Here is a 21,072-nt window from a genome sequence, read left to right as displayed (position 1 = left end):
AGACAAGAATTGGCTATTGAGTGCAAATAAAGCTATTGCATTCCTGCAAAATATTTCAAAAGTTTTTTCTCTTATTCAGAATGAAGAGACAGGAAAAAGAGTAGTAGGTGCCCATGATTACCAGTCACGACTGAAAAAGAAAGTAGAAAGGAGGCTTTAAAATAAACCAAAATGGCAAACATTATAAAGATGAAAGCGCAGAGTGTACATACTGGCACTGAATGTAAACAAATGACCAAAAGAGAAGATCCCTCCAGTAATAGCAGGTTATAGGAGTGGTTGGGTGGCAGCATTGAAAAACACCTCAGCTGAAGCTTTGCAGGGTAGAGCTGTTTTGCAAGTCATTCACTGTTAAGGAGAGTGACTCAGACTCAGTCTGCAAAACTGTAATTGACATGGGATGCGACAGCTTTCTCCCCAGTGAGTGGAAAAAGCTCATGTGGCTACATTACGGTTGCCTCCTGTGGAACTCTGTGCCCTTGTCCCCGACCTTTTAGACCTTCTTTGCAACCTTGATGACTTTAAACAGAGCGACAGCCTCGAGTAACCTCACCACTCTTAGACTGAAAATGAAAGGAAGTTCAAACCATTGTTTGGCTTGGCTTGCTTTATGTGTAGCAGTCTTACTAATATGGTTAAATTTAATACTTTGGAACTGGTGAAACAGACAGGAAATTTCACTATGGGTTGCCTTTTTGACTCTGTATAATTACGATTAGGACTTTAAAAAGAGCTTTCTTAATGTAACCTTCAGCTTATGAGATGTATTAAACAGTTGCCAAAGTTTGAAAAGAAATATTTTTAAACTTTATCAACATTAAAAAAGTCATACACTTTAAATGGTGGCTACACCATTAAATATATTTTTGTCTTTCTAAAAAGGGGAACAAGTCTGCACTCCTTTTCAATTCAATTCATTTATTTGTCTCCAGTTCTATAGCAAAAAACTGAGTTAATGTTTTAAGAATTAAATTATTAAATTAAAGCATTTAGGTTAGAACACGAAGCCTAAGCTTTTGGCTCACATGCTGACCTTATTTTTTGAGAGTGTATCCATCCCTGCTTAAACCTCTTTAAACCATCTTTAATCTATGTTTAATTTAAGCATCCACCAATGCAATTACAGCAAATAATTTAAGTCTAATACCTCCCCTTGAAGTTGATCCCTTTAAGTTGAAATTTTTGTAATAATAGGTCTAAATGTGAGATACATTTTATTCAGAATATGGGAAACGTTTAATGTGACTGCTGCAGAAAATCAGTAAATATTAAATGTTGTATGGGTTTTATTGTTGTATGGCCTAACCATGTCCCAGCACATTGAATAGCCTGTCCACTGAACCAAGCTTGGAGTTGTCAAAGCAGGACACATGACATTGTATAGCACTGTGTATTTACTCAGTAACCCGAGTAAATACAAAATGCAGTTAAATGAGCAACAGAATAACATCTACAGAACTGCAGTCATCAGCTGCCTCAGTTAAGGTCAGAGTTCATGATTCAACAATAAGAAAGGGACTGAGCAAAAAATGGCATCCATGGGAGAGATCCAAGGTGAAAGCCACCGTTAACCAAGAAGAACAGAAAGACCCACAGAAAATATCCTCTGGACTGATGAGACAAAAGTCTGATCTGTTACAGAAATTAAACAAAAAAATTAAACTAACAGTGTTTCATAAAAAGAAAATCATACCAAACATGGTGGTGGTAGTATGATGGTCTGGGGCTGAATAATGTCTGGTCATCAGGTTATGTCCTGAGGCTCGAGAGTGCTTGGGTTTGGCAGCAGGACACCGCTGAATGGCTCAAAAAAACCAAAATGAAAGTTTTGGGGTATATTAGTCAAAAAACTCATTGTCAGTTAATGCAAATTTCTTGATTGCAGTTCTTGTTGCCAAGGGTAGCAGAGCCAGTTTTTAGGGTTAAAGGGCAATTACTTTTCTACATAGGACCAGGTAGGTTTGGATAGCTTTTTTTTCCTTAATAAATTAAATCATCATTTAAAACTTTATTTTGTATTTACCCAGGTTATCTTTGTCTAATTTGTTTGATTATCCTAAATATAAAAACTAAGAAGAATGCTTTATCACAGTCAGAGCTGTACATTTAGCCTCTAGACAGTTTTACTTATCTGGCAATCTGACTACTCCACTCCTTTCTGCATCTGTCCCTCTGGTTTACGCAAAGCTTAGTCATTGCTTAATATTACTTTTTTCTATCCCCGTGCTGTCATCTCTTAGGTGATTTTATAAAATGAAGTTGATGTCCATAAAAACTGATCTATTTGATTAGGAAACGATGAGAACATTGTGCTGCCTAGAGTTGCAGTTTTATGGGCTGACAAGAACTTCTTATCTCCTCCTTGTGAAGAGTTGCAGACTTAAGATTCAGGATGCACACTGAACCTTCTGCTCTGCATACAACTGTACACATTTAATCTCATTCATCCTTCAGCTCCATCAGTATAATGGACAGTAAGGTCTGGACTTTCTATCCATTCAGGAATTACGGATGCATAGACTGCTTGTTGAATTGCTTTTGTCTGGGACAAATGACCAGAAGGACTGAATTGCAATTTTGCCCTTTGTACCACAGTACAAACACTTTTTACTTTTAGACTAGTTCAAACTAACTCGAAAGGATTTTAAAAATCATTTATATTGATAACATTAGACAATATTTAATTACAGAGAAGATCCAGATGTACTCTTCTTTCAAACCAGATGAGGTCTATAGGACATGCTTTAGATCTCTCAGGCATGAAATATGGCAAATGTTTGTTCAGCTTAGTACTGATGAGATTTTGATTGCCGCAGAAAGTCATCAGGGAAAGTCTTGAGCTTCTGTCCACTGCTGTGTACATTGATATGAGTTACCCAGGAGCCATTGATGCCCATGTTTTACTTATCATTCTACATAAGAACTATAAGTTAGTTCAGATTCATCATTTCCAAAGAGAAGCTAGAGATGCTCACACATTCTGCTTGTATGCAAACTCAACCCAACAACGTGATGGAGCATGTCCTTGATCGTGTGACACTGTGTGCGCTATGTCTGACCTGATGCTGTCACATGTCCAAACATATCTTAGTTTTTCTAGCACACTCTGCCTTAAAAATGTGCTTCAGGGGGTAGAGGCTTGAAATAATCTTCAAACATCCTCCACGTCCAGCTGACACAGCAGCTGTCACATGGATTGAGAGGCTACAGTTTGCTGAGAGTAATGTGGAAGACGTGATTTTGTTCACCAAATGATCATTTTTCACTTGAAATTTCGACAGTTGACACATAATGGAAACGAGCACAAGCGCCTAAACACAAGTACATATTTGCTGTCTGTAATACAAACCAGTGCATGCCAAGTGCAGGTTTAAACCTGGAAATATTTGACATCTTGGATGATGTCCAGGTTTAAATTAATTACATGCCACAAGAGACCAGTATTTAATGTTTGTCCGTTTAACATTTAATAGCACAGACAATGCTTCAGTTATGATTTAATCCCAGTGACTAAAGCGTTCACTAACACTAACTGATAACATTATAAACTCACTAATACAAGAAAGCCCAACCTGTTTTTTTAAAAAAGGTTTCATCAACAAAATAAGTATAAATCTAGATACTGAGAAGAATATGAACACTTAATTATTCATTAGATTAAATGAAATTCTTATTGATTAGTGGCACAGTCACACTAGAGATAAAAAATATGTTCATTGAATTTGTTTCACATTCGACGACTGATTGCCGTGCAACATGCTGGGTAACCACTTTTGAATGCACGGCAGTGCTTGAAGACGAGGAGGCAACCTGTCTCCAAGCACTCTGTCTGACTCGATTGCAATCACTCTCGAACAAATTGGTGAAGAATTGCAAATAATTGCCATCTAATTTATAAACAGAGACAGATTGCAACATGTCAGGCTGTGCTAATGAGTACAACTTGTCAGAAACACATCTCTTTGCTATAGAGGACTCAACTCAGCTGTTTGCCAACTGGTTCTGGTTATATTCCTGTATAAAGGCAAGCTGTTTGAACACCTGTCTGATTTTACTGTTAAATTCATCATCCTGCAGCAATTATTGCACTGCTAGAAGATTTCAAATCAAAGCCAGAAAGACATAGATTTAATGTTCAGGCTTAAATTAAGTGTAAGTAGTTATTGTGAATTTCAGTGTATGGAGGCAGCAACAGATTTACGGCTTTCACCAATTTCTCATAGTTAATTCACCTTATTGTCATAAAAAGATTGCATGTAATTGCCAACTTGTGACAATTCAATCTGACTGATAGCAGACTGACTCCATGTTACTGTTGTTTTATCGCCATCTGGATGCACCAAAGATGAGGACGAGCTCTGCGACCACTGCGACAGTGACAAATCAGCTTCTTTTCCATGGGTCACTAAATGACCCATGGAAATTAGTGACCCATCCTTGCACATTCAAGGATTCATACTACATGTTATTTGAAAAATGAGTAGTCGTGCAAAAATAAAATTTTTATTTGTTACAGTTTTCATATCCCTGTGGGAGAGAGTCGGCAAAATCAGTCCTAGTTACATCTCCTCTTCTAAGCCGTTATCCAAAAATCAGCACCAACCACAATGCTGCATCTGCATATCCATAAATCCATTCCATCTCTCTGCCCCTGTCACTTCTGACTTTTAAATCATTTTGCTTTATTTATGGACATTTAGGAGGTTTTGAATGCAATATTTATGTTGGCAGAAGAAGGTCAGTCCAGCCTTTGTGGCTCCAGCCACTGATACTTTGCAGAAATTCAATTCAACTGTTATTGCAGGGTTTCTGTCCAATACATGAATCAATCTATCATAATTCTTCTTTCTGGCTGTTAGTCAGATGGTCAGTTGTCATTCAGCTTCATAAATGAGCACGAGTGCTTCGTATTCCAGGTTTCAGTTAGAGCAGCAGGGATTCAAAGAGGTGGAAGAGTCATGCTTGGAGCCTCCTTTTAGGGGGCAGTGTTACAACATCTTACTGTTACTCCTTCAGCTTAAGAGTTTCCCCCCTGCTAGCTGGTAAAATGAGAAACTAGTCAACTGTCAAGATCCTAACATACGACTGAACCAGAATAGAATCTCTGTGTGGTCCTTTACAACCTCCCAATTAACTCCTGACACCTTTGCTCCCTTATGTCGAGTTTTCAAGTTGTTACACTTTTTTTCTCTGTAAATGCATAACAAAACATGTGGGCACAGTGCGTTTTAGTTTTATGATCTTGGAACAGAAAATAAATTTAGTAACGCTAGGACGTCTTCTTTCTTCGCTTGTGAGTTTGTAAACCCACCTTGAAAATTCAATTTGATGAAAATTAAATGGGGAAAAAAGACAAAAGTAACTTTTTATGATGTTTTCTCCTTTTTCTGTCCTCACCTGAGTAAAATCTCATCTTCTTTTATGTATGATAGAAATTATTTATTTATGATTTCCAGCTTATTAAACCATATAGATTGGTCTCTGTTGTTGCTAAAAGAATATTGCTTTTAGTGCTCTAGGCCTCTGTGGCTCCTGCCAATTGATTGAATTATTTGATGTTCATCATGCTGCTGCCTGCATTTATGGCCTATTTCTGTTAGAGGTTATTAGCACAACCACAATTTGTCTCTTTGCTCATGATCCTTTGGTTTTAGTCTTTAAAAAAAATCTCAAATCATCTGTGTTTCAGTCTCTTGTGCATCGGGTGTTTTGGTTTTTGAAAACTAATGTTTGCATTCTGGTTTAACCCTTGGATGCACAACCTACCAATACCTACACAATTCCACGAGTGGGGTCAAAAATGACCCCAAATAAAATCAGTGCATTTTGCTATAAACTCTGTTGTTATTCTTCAAAATCTTTAAAACCAAGAGTTGTAATATTTTCATATTTGAGGTATTCCTCATAAAACATGTTTGTGACATGAGGCCCTTTGCATTTTTATTTATTTTTTCATTAATTTTAAGAAATTGCAGTTTTTTGTATCACTTTTGTATCCTTGCTCGGCATATACTGCAGAAGTTGGGTCTTCCCTCTGAAAGGCACAAGTTGTTCATCCACTGTAACACAATCACTGAGGATGAATTTCTGCCTGCAGTTGACCAGGAACAGACCCCATATGTAGCAGAAAGCTGCCATGTGGTTTGTTTTCAGTCGGTAGGCTCTGGTCCTCTTGTCATCAGAGTGCAAGAAACGGCGAATATGTTCAAATCTTTGAATTGACATAGTGACCTTGTACAATGGGTTATGCAGAGGACTCCCAAAAAACACACCAAGTAGTAGATCCCAGTTCTTCTCACTCATGAAGGCCAGGAGCTTATGTTTGATTACATTTTTCCACTCTTTCCCCCTGTCTGTGGCTACTCTTCGTGCCTCCATGTTTGTGCATGTCAGCACCTCTTCTATTATATTATCAGATATGAACATCTTCCACGCAACAAGTTGCTGTAATTGCAGCACCAGTGTTTTCTTGTCTGGTTTTTTTTTTTTTTTTTGAGTCATGACAGTAGATCAGTAAAGTGTCTTTTCCTCTTTGTCAGGTCCGCAGCGTGAGTTCAGTGGTGACCCGTCGCCGAGAACAGCGGGTGCTGGTGATGGTTGTCACAATGGTGGTGTGCTACCTGGTCTGCTGGCTGCCCTATGGTGTGGCAGCTCTGCTTGCAACCTTCGGCCCGCATGATCTTTTGACACCAGAGGCGACCATCATGCCGTCACTGCTGGCCAAATTGTCCACTGTCATCAATCCCTTTATCTACATATTCATGAACAAACAGGTGCGTTACCGCTCTTTATTTGTCTTAATGACTTGAAGTTTATTTTATTTTTTTTGCAAACATCACTCTCTCTCAACATCTCTTCAGTTTTATTCTAAAACATGGTTACAGTAGAAAAAGCAGCATGTCTTTTATATAACTGTAGATCCATTATAATTAATTTAAGATTGTCTACATCTTTCGAGGGCAAAAGACGAACATGCAAACTTAGAATGTGTTTGGATTAGTTAGTGCTGACATGTTGGAGATGTAAGCACACAGTTTATGGTACCTAATTTATGCAGACATAAAAGCTGGTAACTACTCAAATGGATGTGGTGTGGCACTTTCTTCCTACCTATAATTAAACCCAACCCAAAGCAGTTTTTCTGTGACAAAATGAAAAATTCAACATTTGACCTGTTTACAGAGACTCTTTTCAGACCTGGAAGCTATATCTAAACTAAATTGTGATTTCACAGCTCTGATTGATGGCACACATGGTTTCATTGAGTCTACTCTGAGCTCAAAATGATACCTTTTCAATGTTTGCTTGGTTCAACCAACAGCGCAAACTTCTAGATCTATCAAAATTAGTGAAAGGCAGAGGAGATAATTTACACATTTAAAAGCTGGAACCATAAAATGTAGGTGTTCCCAAAACTTTTACCCTTACTTCTACAGCTGTGATTGGAGCACCTCTAAGTCTTCTTCAGTGCAACTGTCTGATTTGTTAATTTTTTTCAGTTTTTGCCCACTTAAATTTTTCAGATAAACTGAAATTTAATGTTAGACAAAGATAACCCGAGTAAATACAAAATGCAGTCCGTTTGATTGGAAAACATTAAGTAGGACAAATATGGAAATAAACCAAGAAATCAAGAAAGGGGCAAACACTTTTTCACAGCACTGTCTTAATGTCATTTACACAGAGTGAAAAAGATGTATAAATTTAACATTTAAAGGGTAATAAATGGAGAAAGAACCTTTTTAAACAGTGAGATTGAGTCTTCTTCTAGTCTGGTTAGCAAGTTTAATCTGATATTATACTTGATGATGTAATTAACTCCACTCACAATGTCCCTGAGGAGCATCCCTTTGGGTCATTCCAGAAGCAACGTTGGTGAGTAGTAGGGGAAAACATTATCACTACCAGCTGGTTCCAGAGACAGCTGCAGCCTCCAAATCCAACCAGTTAAGTGTCTTGCATTCACTTAACAATGCACATATACCACAATCTGAGGGTTTGCAGACATTTTCCATGCATGAGCACTACGCAGCATGAGAACAAGAACAGAGAGGTGCTTTGTTTGACAGGGACGACTTTAAAATCAATGAAATCTTAGAAAGAAACACACAGTACAAACATAATAAAAGGCATGTAAAGAACACTATATCCTTCTGACCTTCTCCAAAAATCATACTGTAAATTTATGGGTTTTCATAAAATATGGATGACAGATGGAGGGTGGATGTTTTTTATTGGGATAGCTTAAATAATGCTTAAAATTAGAGACAGTTCAGCTTGTCTTGATGGCTGACTGGGTGTAGTTATTAAGACTGGTTCAACTTCATATTTCAGTTACTCACTGCTGGTTGTTTGAGGTTTACTGCACTGTTAATGCTTCTTTGCAACTTTTCTAGGAGTGCAGTCAATTGTCGATTTGTTGTTGTTGTTTTGTTGCACAGTTGTCAAGGACATGCATTTCACTTCAACTGTTGTCTGGTACATTGTCCTCTGCATTTTCTCAGTTTTGCATTCTACATGCCGACCATCAAGGCAGCGTCATCTTTGTTTGCATCTTCCACTGACATTCCCAGAAACACATCTTTGAACTGCCATATGCAGGCTTTAGAATTGTGGCTTTATATGAACAAAACATCACTCGCTCCATCTTCAAGGCAAAAGAATCTATTATCAAACTTTTTCTCTCTCCTTGATATTTTTTTCAGCTAAATAAAAAAAAAAAAAAATTACATAGCAGCTGATTGTTCAGTGCATTTGCTGATTTAACTGAGCGTTGCCAGAAGCCATTTGTATCAGCACTGACTCCAATTAATTCCACAAACTTCTCAACCAGAGGCAACAATAAAAGTTAAATATTTTCATGTTAATATTCTCAATATCAGCCACTGTCCCTACCAAAGGCTCATAATGATCTGTTAGAGAACAAAACAGTACTGCATTTAAATTGGACAAAATGCTCTTACATCTCATTTTTGCCAAAAAAAGGTATTTGTTACCATGCTTTTTTGTCATCTTTAGGAGGAAACACTTTACATTAACTGCCCAAATTAGCTCCTTGTGATCTTATGGACATCCATCCATTTTCTTACCCACTTATACAAGGGCTGCAATTGAGCTGGTGGGCGCAAGCTGTACTACCTGGAGCAAATGCAAGGAGAACATATAAGCCTATACAAACCTGGAGGTTTGACCCAATAAATTTCTTGCTGTGAGACATCAGTGTTAACTACTTCGGTAGCAATACTGCATAATCATTATCATTCAAATGCCATCATATCTGCTCACAGCTACATTAGAAAGTTACGAAATGCTTTATAGGTAGGGTAAGTAAAGTATGAAGGCTAGAAAGTTTTGCAATGCAAAGCTAATTTAGCCAGTTTTCCCTTCAATTTATGTATTTTTTTCCCTTCACTCTTTAAGAAAATTTAAGGGAACACTTCAATTCAATTCAAATGTATTTATAGTATAGTACAGTGTAGCACTCACAGCCCAGCACTGTGCTATTCGACTGGCATTAAAGACACTGGAAAAAGCAGGTTTGCCACTGGTGCCACATTCTCTTCACAGATAATGTTGCAGGCATCATATTGTGTGCCATGGCATCTCCACTCATTCATGCCTGTACCCAGTTGTGAACTTGCTCTTATTTGTGAACACAGCGGACACCACTGGGAGGCCTCTCGTGCTGTTGTAACAGCAGTCTGGCGAGGCGGGAGCGGCTAGCCGGTCCAGCAGGCATGAGGTGTGGAGGTTAGCTGAAATACCCGAAGCCAGTCGGTTAAATCCAATAACAGACCTTTATTTGGTGTCAGCAACAATACACCATACAAGCCAGGTCTCCACGGCTCCACTCTGTCCGTACATACATGTGCGGGATCGGTAGTCGCAGGCGCCAGGCCGTTACAACGGTAAGGTTTCTTAGAGAGAAGGAACATGAGCAGCATGAAAATGGATGCCGCTAACAACACACACCCACTAGGAGACTCCCACAACTACTACAATAGTAGGGCAACCCCCCCTAGTGGTGCTATAACCCAAAAGGGTTGTTACACTGTTCTTTAGAAACTCACTTTTTGGGAGTTGCCTGTTTGTTGCCTCTCCAGTGCACCTGTTCTCACTTTCATTAGTACCAAAGCAGGTGAAATGCAGTAATTTACAGTGATATGTGTATTTGCAAACAGTAAGGATTGATGCTCTGTCCATTAATACGCTGCTTGGAAAAAAAAAATAGAACATGCCATTGTCAGAGTATCAAAAGGTTTCTATGCAAAAATCCAGTGACTAAAGAAATATAGGATTTACACTTGTGGAGAAAGCGAGCAGATGTCCTCTCACCCTCTGCTGTCTCTTTCTTTACATATTCAGCTAGAACACACATGAAGACGCAGCACAGACAAAGACAGATCTGACGGTGTCAAAGTCATAAAACAGCCCCACCTCGCCCCCCCTGTTCAGTTGTGATACACATCAGTGACATTTACGGACGATGGAAAATCTAGTTGATGTTACTGCTGTTCCTAAATGACAGCAGATCAAACTTCAAGGTGCTTTTTAGCAATTTCACTGTAGATAAATCTTTAAAGCAGTCATTAGCAGATTAGTTTAATGACTGCAAACAAATCAGATCAGCACACAGAGGATGGCTTTACACAGTTATTTTTTTTACAGTGAGAAAAAATGATGGTTTCTATGGTTTTCCCTGTTATGTCAGTTAACCTTATCAGAGTTGTCAAAAGTTCATCTAAACAATGATACTGGGTAAAATCTCTCTCTCTCTTTTTTTTCTTTTTTTTACCTCTACAAGGAATTAGAAAGATTGCATTGAGCTCCTGCCCCATGTAGACATGATTGCATTGCATTGCATAATTTCTGCAGATTTATCCACTGCATTCATATTCATTCATTCGTATTCATACTGGAAATCAAGAGCAAGTGAGTTTTTGCCCTTCTTGTTCTTGAGGGGAGGTTCATGTCCTTTCTGAGTTCATCTTAGGACACCTGCATTGTAGTTTGACAGGTGTACCATTCCAGTCAGACTTCTCTCCTGACAATCTCTCCTGAGGAGGTCATGTCAGGTGGTTGCTGGGCATTTGACATCTAAGAGTCCACCTGGGATTCACCTCCCCGCCTTACTGAGTAAGGGAAAAAACAGATAAGTGATGCGGTGGTCAGTACTCTTGCCTCAGTACTGAGTTCAGATCTGCGAACTGACTGATACCAGACAATATCAAGTTTTGTTTTTTTTTTAATGATTTATTTATTTGCTTTCAGACACACACTCATCCTCACAAAACTAATGACAATGAAGCTTAAAATAATCTTGTTTATAATTCTCACAGCAAGTTATGAATTAGTCATTTACGCTTGCAGATTCTGCAACAACCAGCCGATCTGAGCAGAGCGCCCTCTAGTGGAAAAACCATGCAGTGTCAAAACTCAAAACTTGCATTAAGGGTGTTTTTGCTCTCTCTGCTTTACTTTTCTTCTTCTTCTTCTTCTTACTCTAGAACAATCTTGTGGCTTTTTTTGTTACATTTTTATGAATCATAATTTGTATCCATTTTTGTTTTTTTTAATACAGTAAGAATATCCTAGTTTTAATCTTAGTTTACTTTTGGAAATGTTTTGGAAACGTGATTAGTCTGGTAACTTTTGGACCCTCCCATTAAATAAGGGATTAAGAGCACGCTAGGGGGTGTGGTGGAAATGTTTGGGTTTTTTTTGTTTGTTTGTCAAATGTTTAAAATGATGAGAGGGCTTAAAATGATTTGACCACTTTTTGAAGTAGAATCAAATTAAGTTAACTTTTGTTTATGTTAAACTTATTAGAAATTATTGGGTTGATTTTTCTTTATATTTTACCACGAAATAAACACCATATATTTTCAAAGAATCAAGTCAGAAGTGTGTTCTGAAACAAACCACCTGTTGCCACCCACGGCCTTTTCGTGGACTATTTTTCTGTTTTGGATCTTAAGAGGCGGCGACAGACAGCCTGGATAGGCTCCAGCCTCGCTGTAACTCAAAAAAGAGAAAAAAAGTTTATTTATTCAGTTCTGTTTAAACCAAAGTACAGTGCGGTGTGAGAAGACACAATGCATTCAGTTCTGGAAAAACAAAATAAATGGATGTGCAAACCACTAATGGAGAGAGACTTAACTGAAAGATTGGCTGTTCCCACCTTTCAGGTGCACTCATTTCCCCACTTTATTCATTTTTACTACCTGGATTGTTTCCCAAGGAAAATGGCATATAGCAGGAAGTATGGATGACAAGCGTTTACAACACCTGATGTTATACATATCTTTATGCCCGTGGCTTTGACAAAATCTCAGCATACATCTTGGGAGTGCGAACTGTCTGGGTGACTAGAGAAGCCAGTTACTTGTTATTTAGCCATTATTATGCTGCAGCAAGCCAGAAAGTTGTACATTCATGCCCATTAAGGGCTGTGTATAATCAGCAGTGACATTCACGTTGTGGTATTCAAATCACTGGTGTTAAGGGGCACAAATTCTGCCAAGAAAACTTTCCTCACACCTTCACAGCAACACCAGGAAGAGTGCGAACTGCTGACACAAAGCCAGTTGTGTCTTTGGATTCACGCTGTTCTTGCCAAATTCTTTTCAAGAGTGGAACCTTCTAATAAAGTGCTGAGCAGGAGGAGTGATGACAGTCCCAACAACCACTCAGTAGTTTCTCACAGTAATTTAAGTTTTAAAACTGCTTTTACTCCTTTTTTCTCAAACAACAAGCTCAGAATAACAGCGAAATTACATCAAGATCAACTGCAACATCTCTCATCCATTTGTATTCTTGCACAATTTTCTTTCCGTCATATCCTGTCATCTGTGATATATGCATTTTTAAACTTCAGCTATCGTTTGATGTTTTCCGATGGTACTTTGTATAGTGACCCAAGGTGTTTTTTTTAATGTGTTAATCTGTCACGGCAGGATGGTTTTTGACAGGATTCAGATGCCCTGTGTTACATTTTCATGAGCGGTGACCTCCAGAGCTGAGCAGAATTATTGCTTTTTAATACCTTGTGACATCTCGATGAATCATAAGAAAAAAAAGAGAGGAATATGAGCTATTCAAACGTGTTGACTGGGTTGAGGAAAAAGCAAAACTTGACCAGGAAAAAGAAAAAATATGCAAGGTTAGTTTAAGGATGAAAGAGTAAAAGAAAGCAGGTAAAAAGGATAAAAACAGAAAAAAATCCAAGGTGTGAGGAGGGGAGGACAGGAGAAATAACTGTGATGAGGAAGCTGGATGTAAAGGCTGGAGGATGGATGTTAAAAGAGGGGAGAAAATGAAGAAACTTTTTTTAAGAAAGAAGGAATGAAATGAAAATTTGTTAGACTGGCAATGAAGAAGAAATGTCAGAAATATAGTAGAAGTTGGAAAAGTATACAAGACATTAAGATGAAGGAAAGGTGGGAAAGAGAAAGGTGACGGGCAGGAGGAGTAAAGGATGAAGTTCTTTTTAATCTTGCAAAGGTAGCGTGGCTTTGATTTTGATTAGCATGTTACTATCAGGGAGCAACACAGTGCCGTGGTGACCTTTTCCTTTTTTTCCTTCTTCTCATATGTTAACGCAAACAGTCTTTTATCTGCCTCCGTCTGCTTTTATCTGCCTCTGCCTCTGCCTGTCGTTCAGGTGCTGAAGTTGTCACTTTTGAGCTCGTGAGACATTTAAACCGTCTTTGATGGCTGACTTATTACGACGGTAAAGTTTTTAGGGTTTGTATGTGATGATTAAGCAACTAACTGAACTTTCAGGACTGCAGATAAGCTCTCGGGAGGCCACGCGGGAGGCCGCACTGTGTGGCGCTTTCAGTCTTCAGTTCCTCCCAGCCCATAACTATGGCAGCAATGTGTTGAGGCGAGTTGAAGACTTTAAGCGCTGTGCAGATTCACAACCCGGACCCTGATGAAGGCCACAAGCCAGTCAAGCCGGTCAGTCAATAGAGTTGTTCCTCTTCCCTTTAAGTGTTGCTGGAGTTCCTGCATTGTGAGCCTGCTTATACAGACAGCGTAATGAGCATCTTATTCATTTACTTTTTACACGTTGGGTGCTTAACACTCTTTTATATTTCTGTTACATTTCATCTAAGCAAGTGCATATTTCCTACCCGCTGTATATGTTTTTTTTTATTGAAATTAAGTACAATGTATAGGAATTTAGACTTGAATACTTATATTCTATTCTTCCTTATAATTCAAATTCACCATATGTAAGAAAAAATGCTTTTTACTCCAGTGCCAAATGCTATAAAATGAGAAATTATGATGTTGTAATGTAATTGACGCCCCTAGTTGAACTACAAATGTGGAGCCCAAGGCCAGCTCCATCCCAAAGAGACCAGTTGCTTGGTAACTTGTTTATTTTGGAGAGGATGGTGTATGTTTGGACTCTCCCCTGAATTCTCCACTAAGAAATTTTGTGCTGCAAAACACTGGACAGAATGGGACATGACTCATGAACCATTTGACATTACAGGATTACTGAGAATGTTGATAAAGATCCGTAGAGTGATGTATTAAGCTATCGTCATTGGCAACCATCTTGTTTTTGAAGCTCTCAGTATTTCAGCCTTCACCACCTTAGTCACAAGCGATGGTCAGCTCTGACTAAGAGAGGACGCTGTTTCTCACGCACTAGCTATTATCAGTCAAATGATAGACAGACCTGCCTCGAGGCTACGTCCACCTTTACTTCTTGTAAATGGCTATACCACACCAGAGTAAAATGAAAAACTGAGACATATTAGTGAAATTGGATTTATTTCTCTTAGGACATTCCATGTGTGACGTGATGTTTCATTATGTGTTTGAAATTCTCTTTTTATTGGTATTACATTGTGGTTTCACTTCTCATGCCCTGAAATCAAACACTTCCAAAAAAAGCCTCATCTTCATTAGCTACAATATTCAGTTGATCACATTAAAGCAGCAGTATATTTAACCAATTTCTTTTTTTAAACAGACATGATTTTGACTTGATTTGATGCTAAAAGCACATGTGCTTTTAGTTAAGAAGAAATCTTAATATTGCTGATTTAGTTGCCACACTGTGGTTAGTTAATTGTGTCAAGCGCATAAAAGTACTCAGCCCACAATTAGAATAAAAAACAAACAAACACTTCTTACATTACAAACAAAGAGCTTTACTGTCTTCTGTTGCAGACTCACCAAACAAAAGCAGCCCCACGCTCTTCTTATAATCGTCTTTCCAGACGAACGCATCAAAAATTCAATATTTATCCACCTTACCTCACTCTGAACTTATCATATAATGAACAAAAATACAATGGACTTCAGTCTTATTTCAGTTACATTAGAAACAATCTTCAGGGAGCCTCCTTTGTTCTATAGCTAATGATAATGTAACTGAATATAACTTTGCACACAGATCTTTGATTTTTTTTTAACAAATTTAGGTTGAAGGCTGTTGCTAATTTTTTATCTGACATTATGTACTTAATTTACTTCAATAGGCCATCTGTGTCCATTTGCAAGGTTCACGAGTGAACTATGACACTGGGAAACTAGGAACTTTAAACTAGGAGTGAGGATAACTAGGAATATGGAGGAAACACACAGCACACGGGAGTTGTGACAGTACAACACAACAAAGAGCAAAGGAAAGCACAGGGCTTAAATACCCAGGGAGTAATGAGGGAGGAGGGAAACACAGCTGGGACTAATTAGACATAAAGAGACAAAGGAAGCAAAGCAGAATACACCACACACAGGACAGGGACTATCAAAATAAAACAGGAAACAGGAGACAGGCATGGAGACGCGGACTTGACAAGGAGGCTCGACTGACTGGGGAGAGACAGGAGATGAACAAACACAGAGACTACACATAAAGACAGTTCAGGGAGCCGACCGCAGTGCAGAGGCGAAATCGTGGTAGATATGAAACAACTGGATACATGCAGCACTGATCACTTGTGTCTGTTTCCAGAGGAGTGGCCACACAGCCATGTTTTCAGTCTCTCATTGTGATGCAGTCCATTTCACCAGAGTTACCAAAGCTGAGCCAAATCAAATAAAGTAAGTACTAATGTGGTCAAACGTCATGTAAGCAGGCTACCACACAAGCAGGTCCGTTTCTTCAAGCGTTTTGTAGATTGCTTTTAATATCCACAATGATGGTCATAGTTTAGGGGAGACAACATTTTCTAATTAGGGCAATCACAAAAAAAAAAACTTCCTCCACTGTTTACCAAGGTAAATTGGACCTTGTCATGATATTGTACAACGTGTATTTTATTCTTTTATGTGTCCTCACAACTGCCTGCATCTTGCTGCATTCTGTATGGATGTCTTCCCCTTTTAGCGCTGCTTCCTGGCTCAGGAATTGTAAAATTGTATTTCCTTTATAATGAGCTGCAAAATATTTAGCATTAGCTGCAAATGTCGTGTGTTGGAGGTAATTTCTTTTTCTTGTGTAGAACTATTCACTGAGCAATAAAACACTGCAAAAACACCTACAGATAAAATGTATGACTGGCCAACTGTACCTAACTTGTTAAAAGTACTTATTCAGCAGAAAATCTTCCCTTTAAGTGTTGCACTGTATTGATTAGTATTACTACTGCCAGTATTCACTAATGTTTTCTAGTGGCTGTGATGTGAGGCCCACATATCTCTTCAGGAAAAAGTGCCTGAAGCCAAGTGTTTAGAGCAATTTTTGAATTATAGGATTTTTTTTGGGGGGGTTGTATTTCTACTTCATTATTTTAAATTCTGGCCACATTAATATGAGCATCAGAAGTTTTAACAGTATACATGACTGAAATAAGTTAATAAATAACTTCCTCTTGGAATCATAAATGTGGGCTCTATTCTTGTGAGCACCTTTCCAGCACAGAAAACTCTAAAGAAGTTTAGGAAATTTTCCAGTTTGTCTTGAAATAATAAAAGGACTGTCTATTTATTTACCTTTGGTCATAATATACTGTAGCTATACCGCCCTGATTGAACTCCTATTTGCTGTATACCATCAGAACTTTTGCACAATAGAAATGATGATATTGAACACGTTTATTAATACTGCCAGGTGTTATTTCATACTTCTGAAAAATAAAGTAAATCCCTTGGATGAGCCTGGCTTTTGTTTTCGACACTGCACTGCAAAGAATAGCTGTAGACGCCCATCGGAGATGAAAAACACACCGCCAACTGTGAAACCCTCACATCATCGCTCCCACCCACCATCCCCAGTCTCTTGCATTAAAGACCACACTTCACATCAAGGTGGTATCACATGTTCATTTGTGTTAATCACTCCCACAGGTTTGGAGTGGCAGGTGAGGATTTGGTCACTCATCAGTCTTAAGATCCCCATCTGTGTCTGAGCTCAGCTGTAATCCCACCTGACGTCAGCTCGTCCTCCTGTTTATCCATTCCTCCCCAATTTCTCCTTCCCACTTCTTACATCTAGCCTTTTCTTTTTTCTCTGGGGTTTTACTTTCAAACCAACATTTCTTTTTCTCTCCCCCAGGCACACCTCTCTAGTTGATTAACACACTGGGATTTGAGACACGAGCAGATTTAAAGCACAGAGCTACTTTTGAAAGCTGCATAATTTCCTCGGGGTAACAGAAATTAATTGGCTCATATGAGGAATTATCAGCCAACTGCTCAAGTGTCTTAGTTAAAAAGCACTACAAACTGGTCTCATTTGTCATATCAATCAGTGGGTGTCTACATTTTCAAAGGGTGCTAAAATGCTGGAGGAAACTGCATGCCGAGGTGTCGTGTTTCATGCAGCACGCTTGTTTGATCTGCAGCACCCTGGGGAAATGTAGTAGACTTTAAGTATACATGTGGAACTGGGGAGTATACTAAGTACACTACGTTTATCCAGGGGATGCCTGCCGGACTCAAAACATGCAGAAGACAGAAAACTTGAAAGTGTGTAAATGCAAACCTCTTATTTTTCAATGACTTTACTTTGATTATCATTATATGGTACTTCTATCTGTGCAACATCCAGTCAGTTCTGATCTCTTGGTCATTTTGTTGCTGTCTCTTATTCCTTACATTAATACAGATCTGTTAACAAATATCTGAAATATACCAAGTTATGAATACTGGAGAGAAACATCTATCCTTATCAGTATTCTCAGTATCATTGCAGTCTTCTGTAATTGACATTAGTCATAAGTGTTTGCTGTTATTGCTGAATAATTACTATCACTTTTTTTTCTCCATTTTTTCCAGTCTTTCTGCTGTGCTGTCTGTTTCACTTTTTATACTCAGTGCAAACTTCAGTTAAATACTATTACTACTAGTAGTAAGTACAGGATTTACAGTATTGTGCAAAACTTCTCCATCCTTTTTGAATTTCTTTTCCTAGTTTTTCTTTGGATGTTGTCTGATTTTTCACTCATTTTCAGTTCAGGATCTTCAATCACATCATTATTAGTGGTCTGTCTAAAAAAATACCAAAGGTAACAGTCATACAGGCATAAAACAGCACTTTTGATCCAACAAGGGGATTCCCAAAGAGATTTAGCTGAAAACACGATATATCGCAGAATGGTGTGCTTTGTGTACTGATATCCTAAAGCATTATTTACAGCAAAATAAATGTATCTGAAAAGCACGTCCTCAAGAAAAAGGGAAAAAAAATACAGCAAAGACCTGACTCAGGGCCTGAGAGATACAGCTGCCCTTTGAGTCGATCCATCTGTTGTTTGCTGAACCCTCATCAGAAATGGACTCAGTGGAAGGATGGCTGTCAAAAAGGCATTCTTAAGGAAGGGAAGCAGTGAGAAAAGGCTGAGGTATGCCAAATTACAGAAGAACTGGACTGAAGATCAGTGGCATGTGGTCTTGTGGATGGATGAATTCAGATATGTGGTTCAATTCCTCATCAATATCTTGTCCAAAGTCCTCAAATTATGATTGCAGAAAAGCACCATGCACCATGCAAAAACCATGCGGAAAGCATCTGATGTGCAGCAGGATAAAACACACACAAACATAATGGAACACTGTCAGTCATTTCTCAGAGCCCAAACCTTAACGTTATTGATGTATTGTGGGATCACCTTGACAGCGAACAGAAGAACAACAAAACAAAAGCGGCCAACATGCAAAGAAGAGCTTTGAGTCTCCTTCAAGAAGTCTGGGGAACTGCTTACATACAGAATTACATATTATCACTTCTAGAATACTATTAAGTCTACACTTTCACTGATACTGTAGCTACAGTCAACACTTTACCTGTTTCTGTTTCTACTCATAGTACTTTGTCATTACAGTAAGCATTAGGATTTTAACTACTGGAAGTCAAAATAAGATGGTTATTCTGAACTTCAGTAATCTGTATTCAACACAAAAGAGCAACCATCAGTGACAGAGGTGACACTGAATTATTTAGTCATGAAAGGGTGAGTTGGCGTTGAGCTGGGTTGCAAAGCAGTGTGTAGATGTACCGCAGTTCTATTCAGTCTAAAGCAGCTTAATTTATTCTTAAATTTTAGTGCAAACTACTGAAACAAGTCTTGTTATGTCTCTCAGCAGATCACAGATCTTAATATTCATCAAGTCAACAGTCACCTGCAGTCACAATCACCTCGTTTACCTCCTAACCAAACACCCAAATCTAGAATTTCAGCCATTAACAAACTCGTTACCACTCTGTGGCTAATCCTGTGTGTGTCTGTGTGTTTTTGTGTAGTTTTACAGGTGTTTCACAGCATTCTTCAGCTGCTCCATCCCTGAGCAGAGCTCCACCTTAAAGACGTTTTCTCGGGTGACTAAGACGTTCCGCTCCAACCGCCAGGAGAAAGAACCCCAGGTGTCTGCTGCGGCTCCATCCACAGCCTTGCCCACACCCCACTCCATTCACGAGTCCTCGCAGGGAGCCAATCACGTGGCTCAATCTCCAACAAATCAAGACTGTGTGGTTTCCCAAACTCCTGCTGCTGTCAGCCTCAAACCTAAACTGATTCTGGTGGCTCACTATAGGGAATAAAAACAGAGACAACAGGAGGTGAATGCTCAGAGAAACAAGAAGGTGCAAACGAGCGGGAGAACAGGTCTCCAATTAAGAAACAAATCCTCTTAATAGCTGGAAAGAACGATTGCAGTGGGACCGGAGTGGGAGTTTTAAATACAAGCTGGGATGCTTTAATCCCAGAACAGGTTATCATTGCTGTGTGAGGTCGGCAAACAGGGATAGAGGCTCTGTGTACAAATCAGAAGAAAGATTTGAAGATTAGGGCTGCACAGGGTGCTTTGTGTTAAAACCACACACTTCTGCCATTAGGATGTACCCGCCATAATCACATCCATTGTACACAAGAGCACAAATGTTGCATTAAAGCTCACTTACCTCTGCCTAAAGTTTAACATTAAGGACCATGTATTTCTTTCACACTGGAAGACGGATAATTCTACCTAATTTTGCAGAAATGGTCAGGATGTATGGTCAGAACATGGCCCACGCAGTGCCAACGTGGAGAGGCGGATTACAAAACAAAAAGCCTGCTGTTTTAGAAAAAGTGGATGTTCGCTTTTACTAAATGTTTAATCACGATGAGAGGGGGGCTCTGCTTACATAATGATTGTTTTTGTGGACAGACTCATGCTTGGTTTTAACAACAGTGCATTTGGAATGGATACATCGGCAACACTTTGATTTGAGCCCCCATTATTTAGCAGTTACTAGCTGTATATAAAGATTTACTAAATGGTTTATAGCACATTGTAATGTGGTTGCAAGTAGATGTGTCTTTATGTAATTAATTGCATTCACCACCATTATAGTGTGCCATAAATCAAGTATTACATGTTTCTGTACTGCTTAAATGCTACATGTGGTGAGCTAAAGTGTTGCTGATGTATTTGGTACAGTTTTTCAGAATTTTTTTTTAAAAAATTAAACCCTTTATTTGCGTGTATTCAGATCTGTATAATTTTGTGTGTGTGTTTATGTGTGTATGTGTGTGTGGCGGAATGTGTTAGCTACAAGCCAAGAATTAGCATGTTTATTAGGGCACTGCTAGTATGTCAGTAATGGGTAAGGAAATAAGCACGACT

The 21,072-nt window shown here is 38.7% G+C and overlaps 1 protein-coding gene across 1 annotated transcript in view; it reads left to right on the top strand.

Annotated features, from left to right (window-relative positions):
* The window catches only part of tmtopsb (teleost multiple tissue opsin b), a 52,230-nt gene extending 31,516 nt beyond the window's left edge, over positions 1–20,714 (top strand). The window contains exons 3-4 of the mRNA XM_031745048.2: positions 6,540–6,773; positions 19,709–20,714. Of these exons, the coding sequence (XP_031600908.1) occupies positions 6,540–6,773; positions 19,709–20,005 (531 nt within the window). The 3' untranslated portion in view covers positions 20,006–20,714. The remainder of the gene's footprint in view (positions 1–6,539; positions 6,774–19,708) is intronic.
* Positions 20,715–21,072: the final 358 nt, after the last annotated feature.

Source organism: Oreochromis aureus, linkage group 9 (genome assembly GCF_013358895.1).
Source record: "Oreochromis aureus strain Israel breed Guangdong linkage group 9, ZZ_aureus, whole genome shotgun sequence".
In the NCBI taxonomy this organism is placed as follows: Eukaryota; Metazoa; Chordata; class Actinopteri; order Cichliformes; family Cichlidae; genus Oreochromis; species Oreochromis aureus.
The sequence above is the reverse complement of the archived record's forward strand: the minus strand, read 5'-3'. Positions and strand labels throughout refer to the sequence as shown.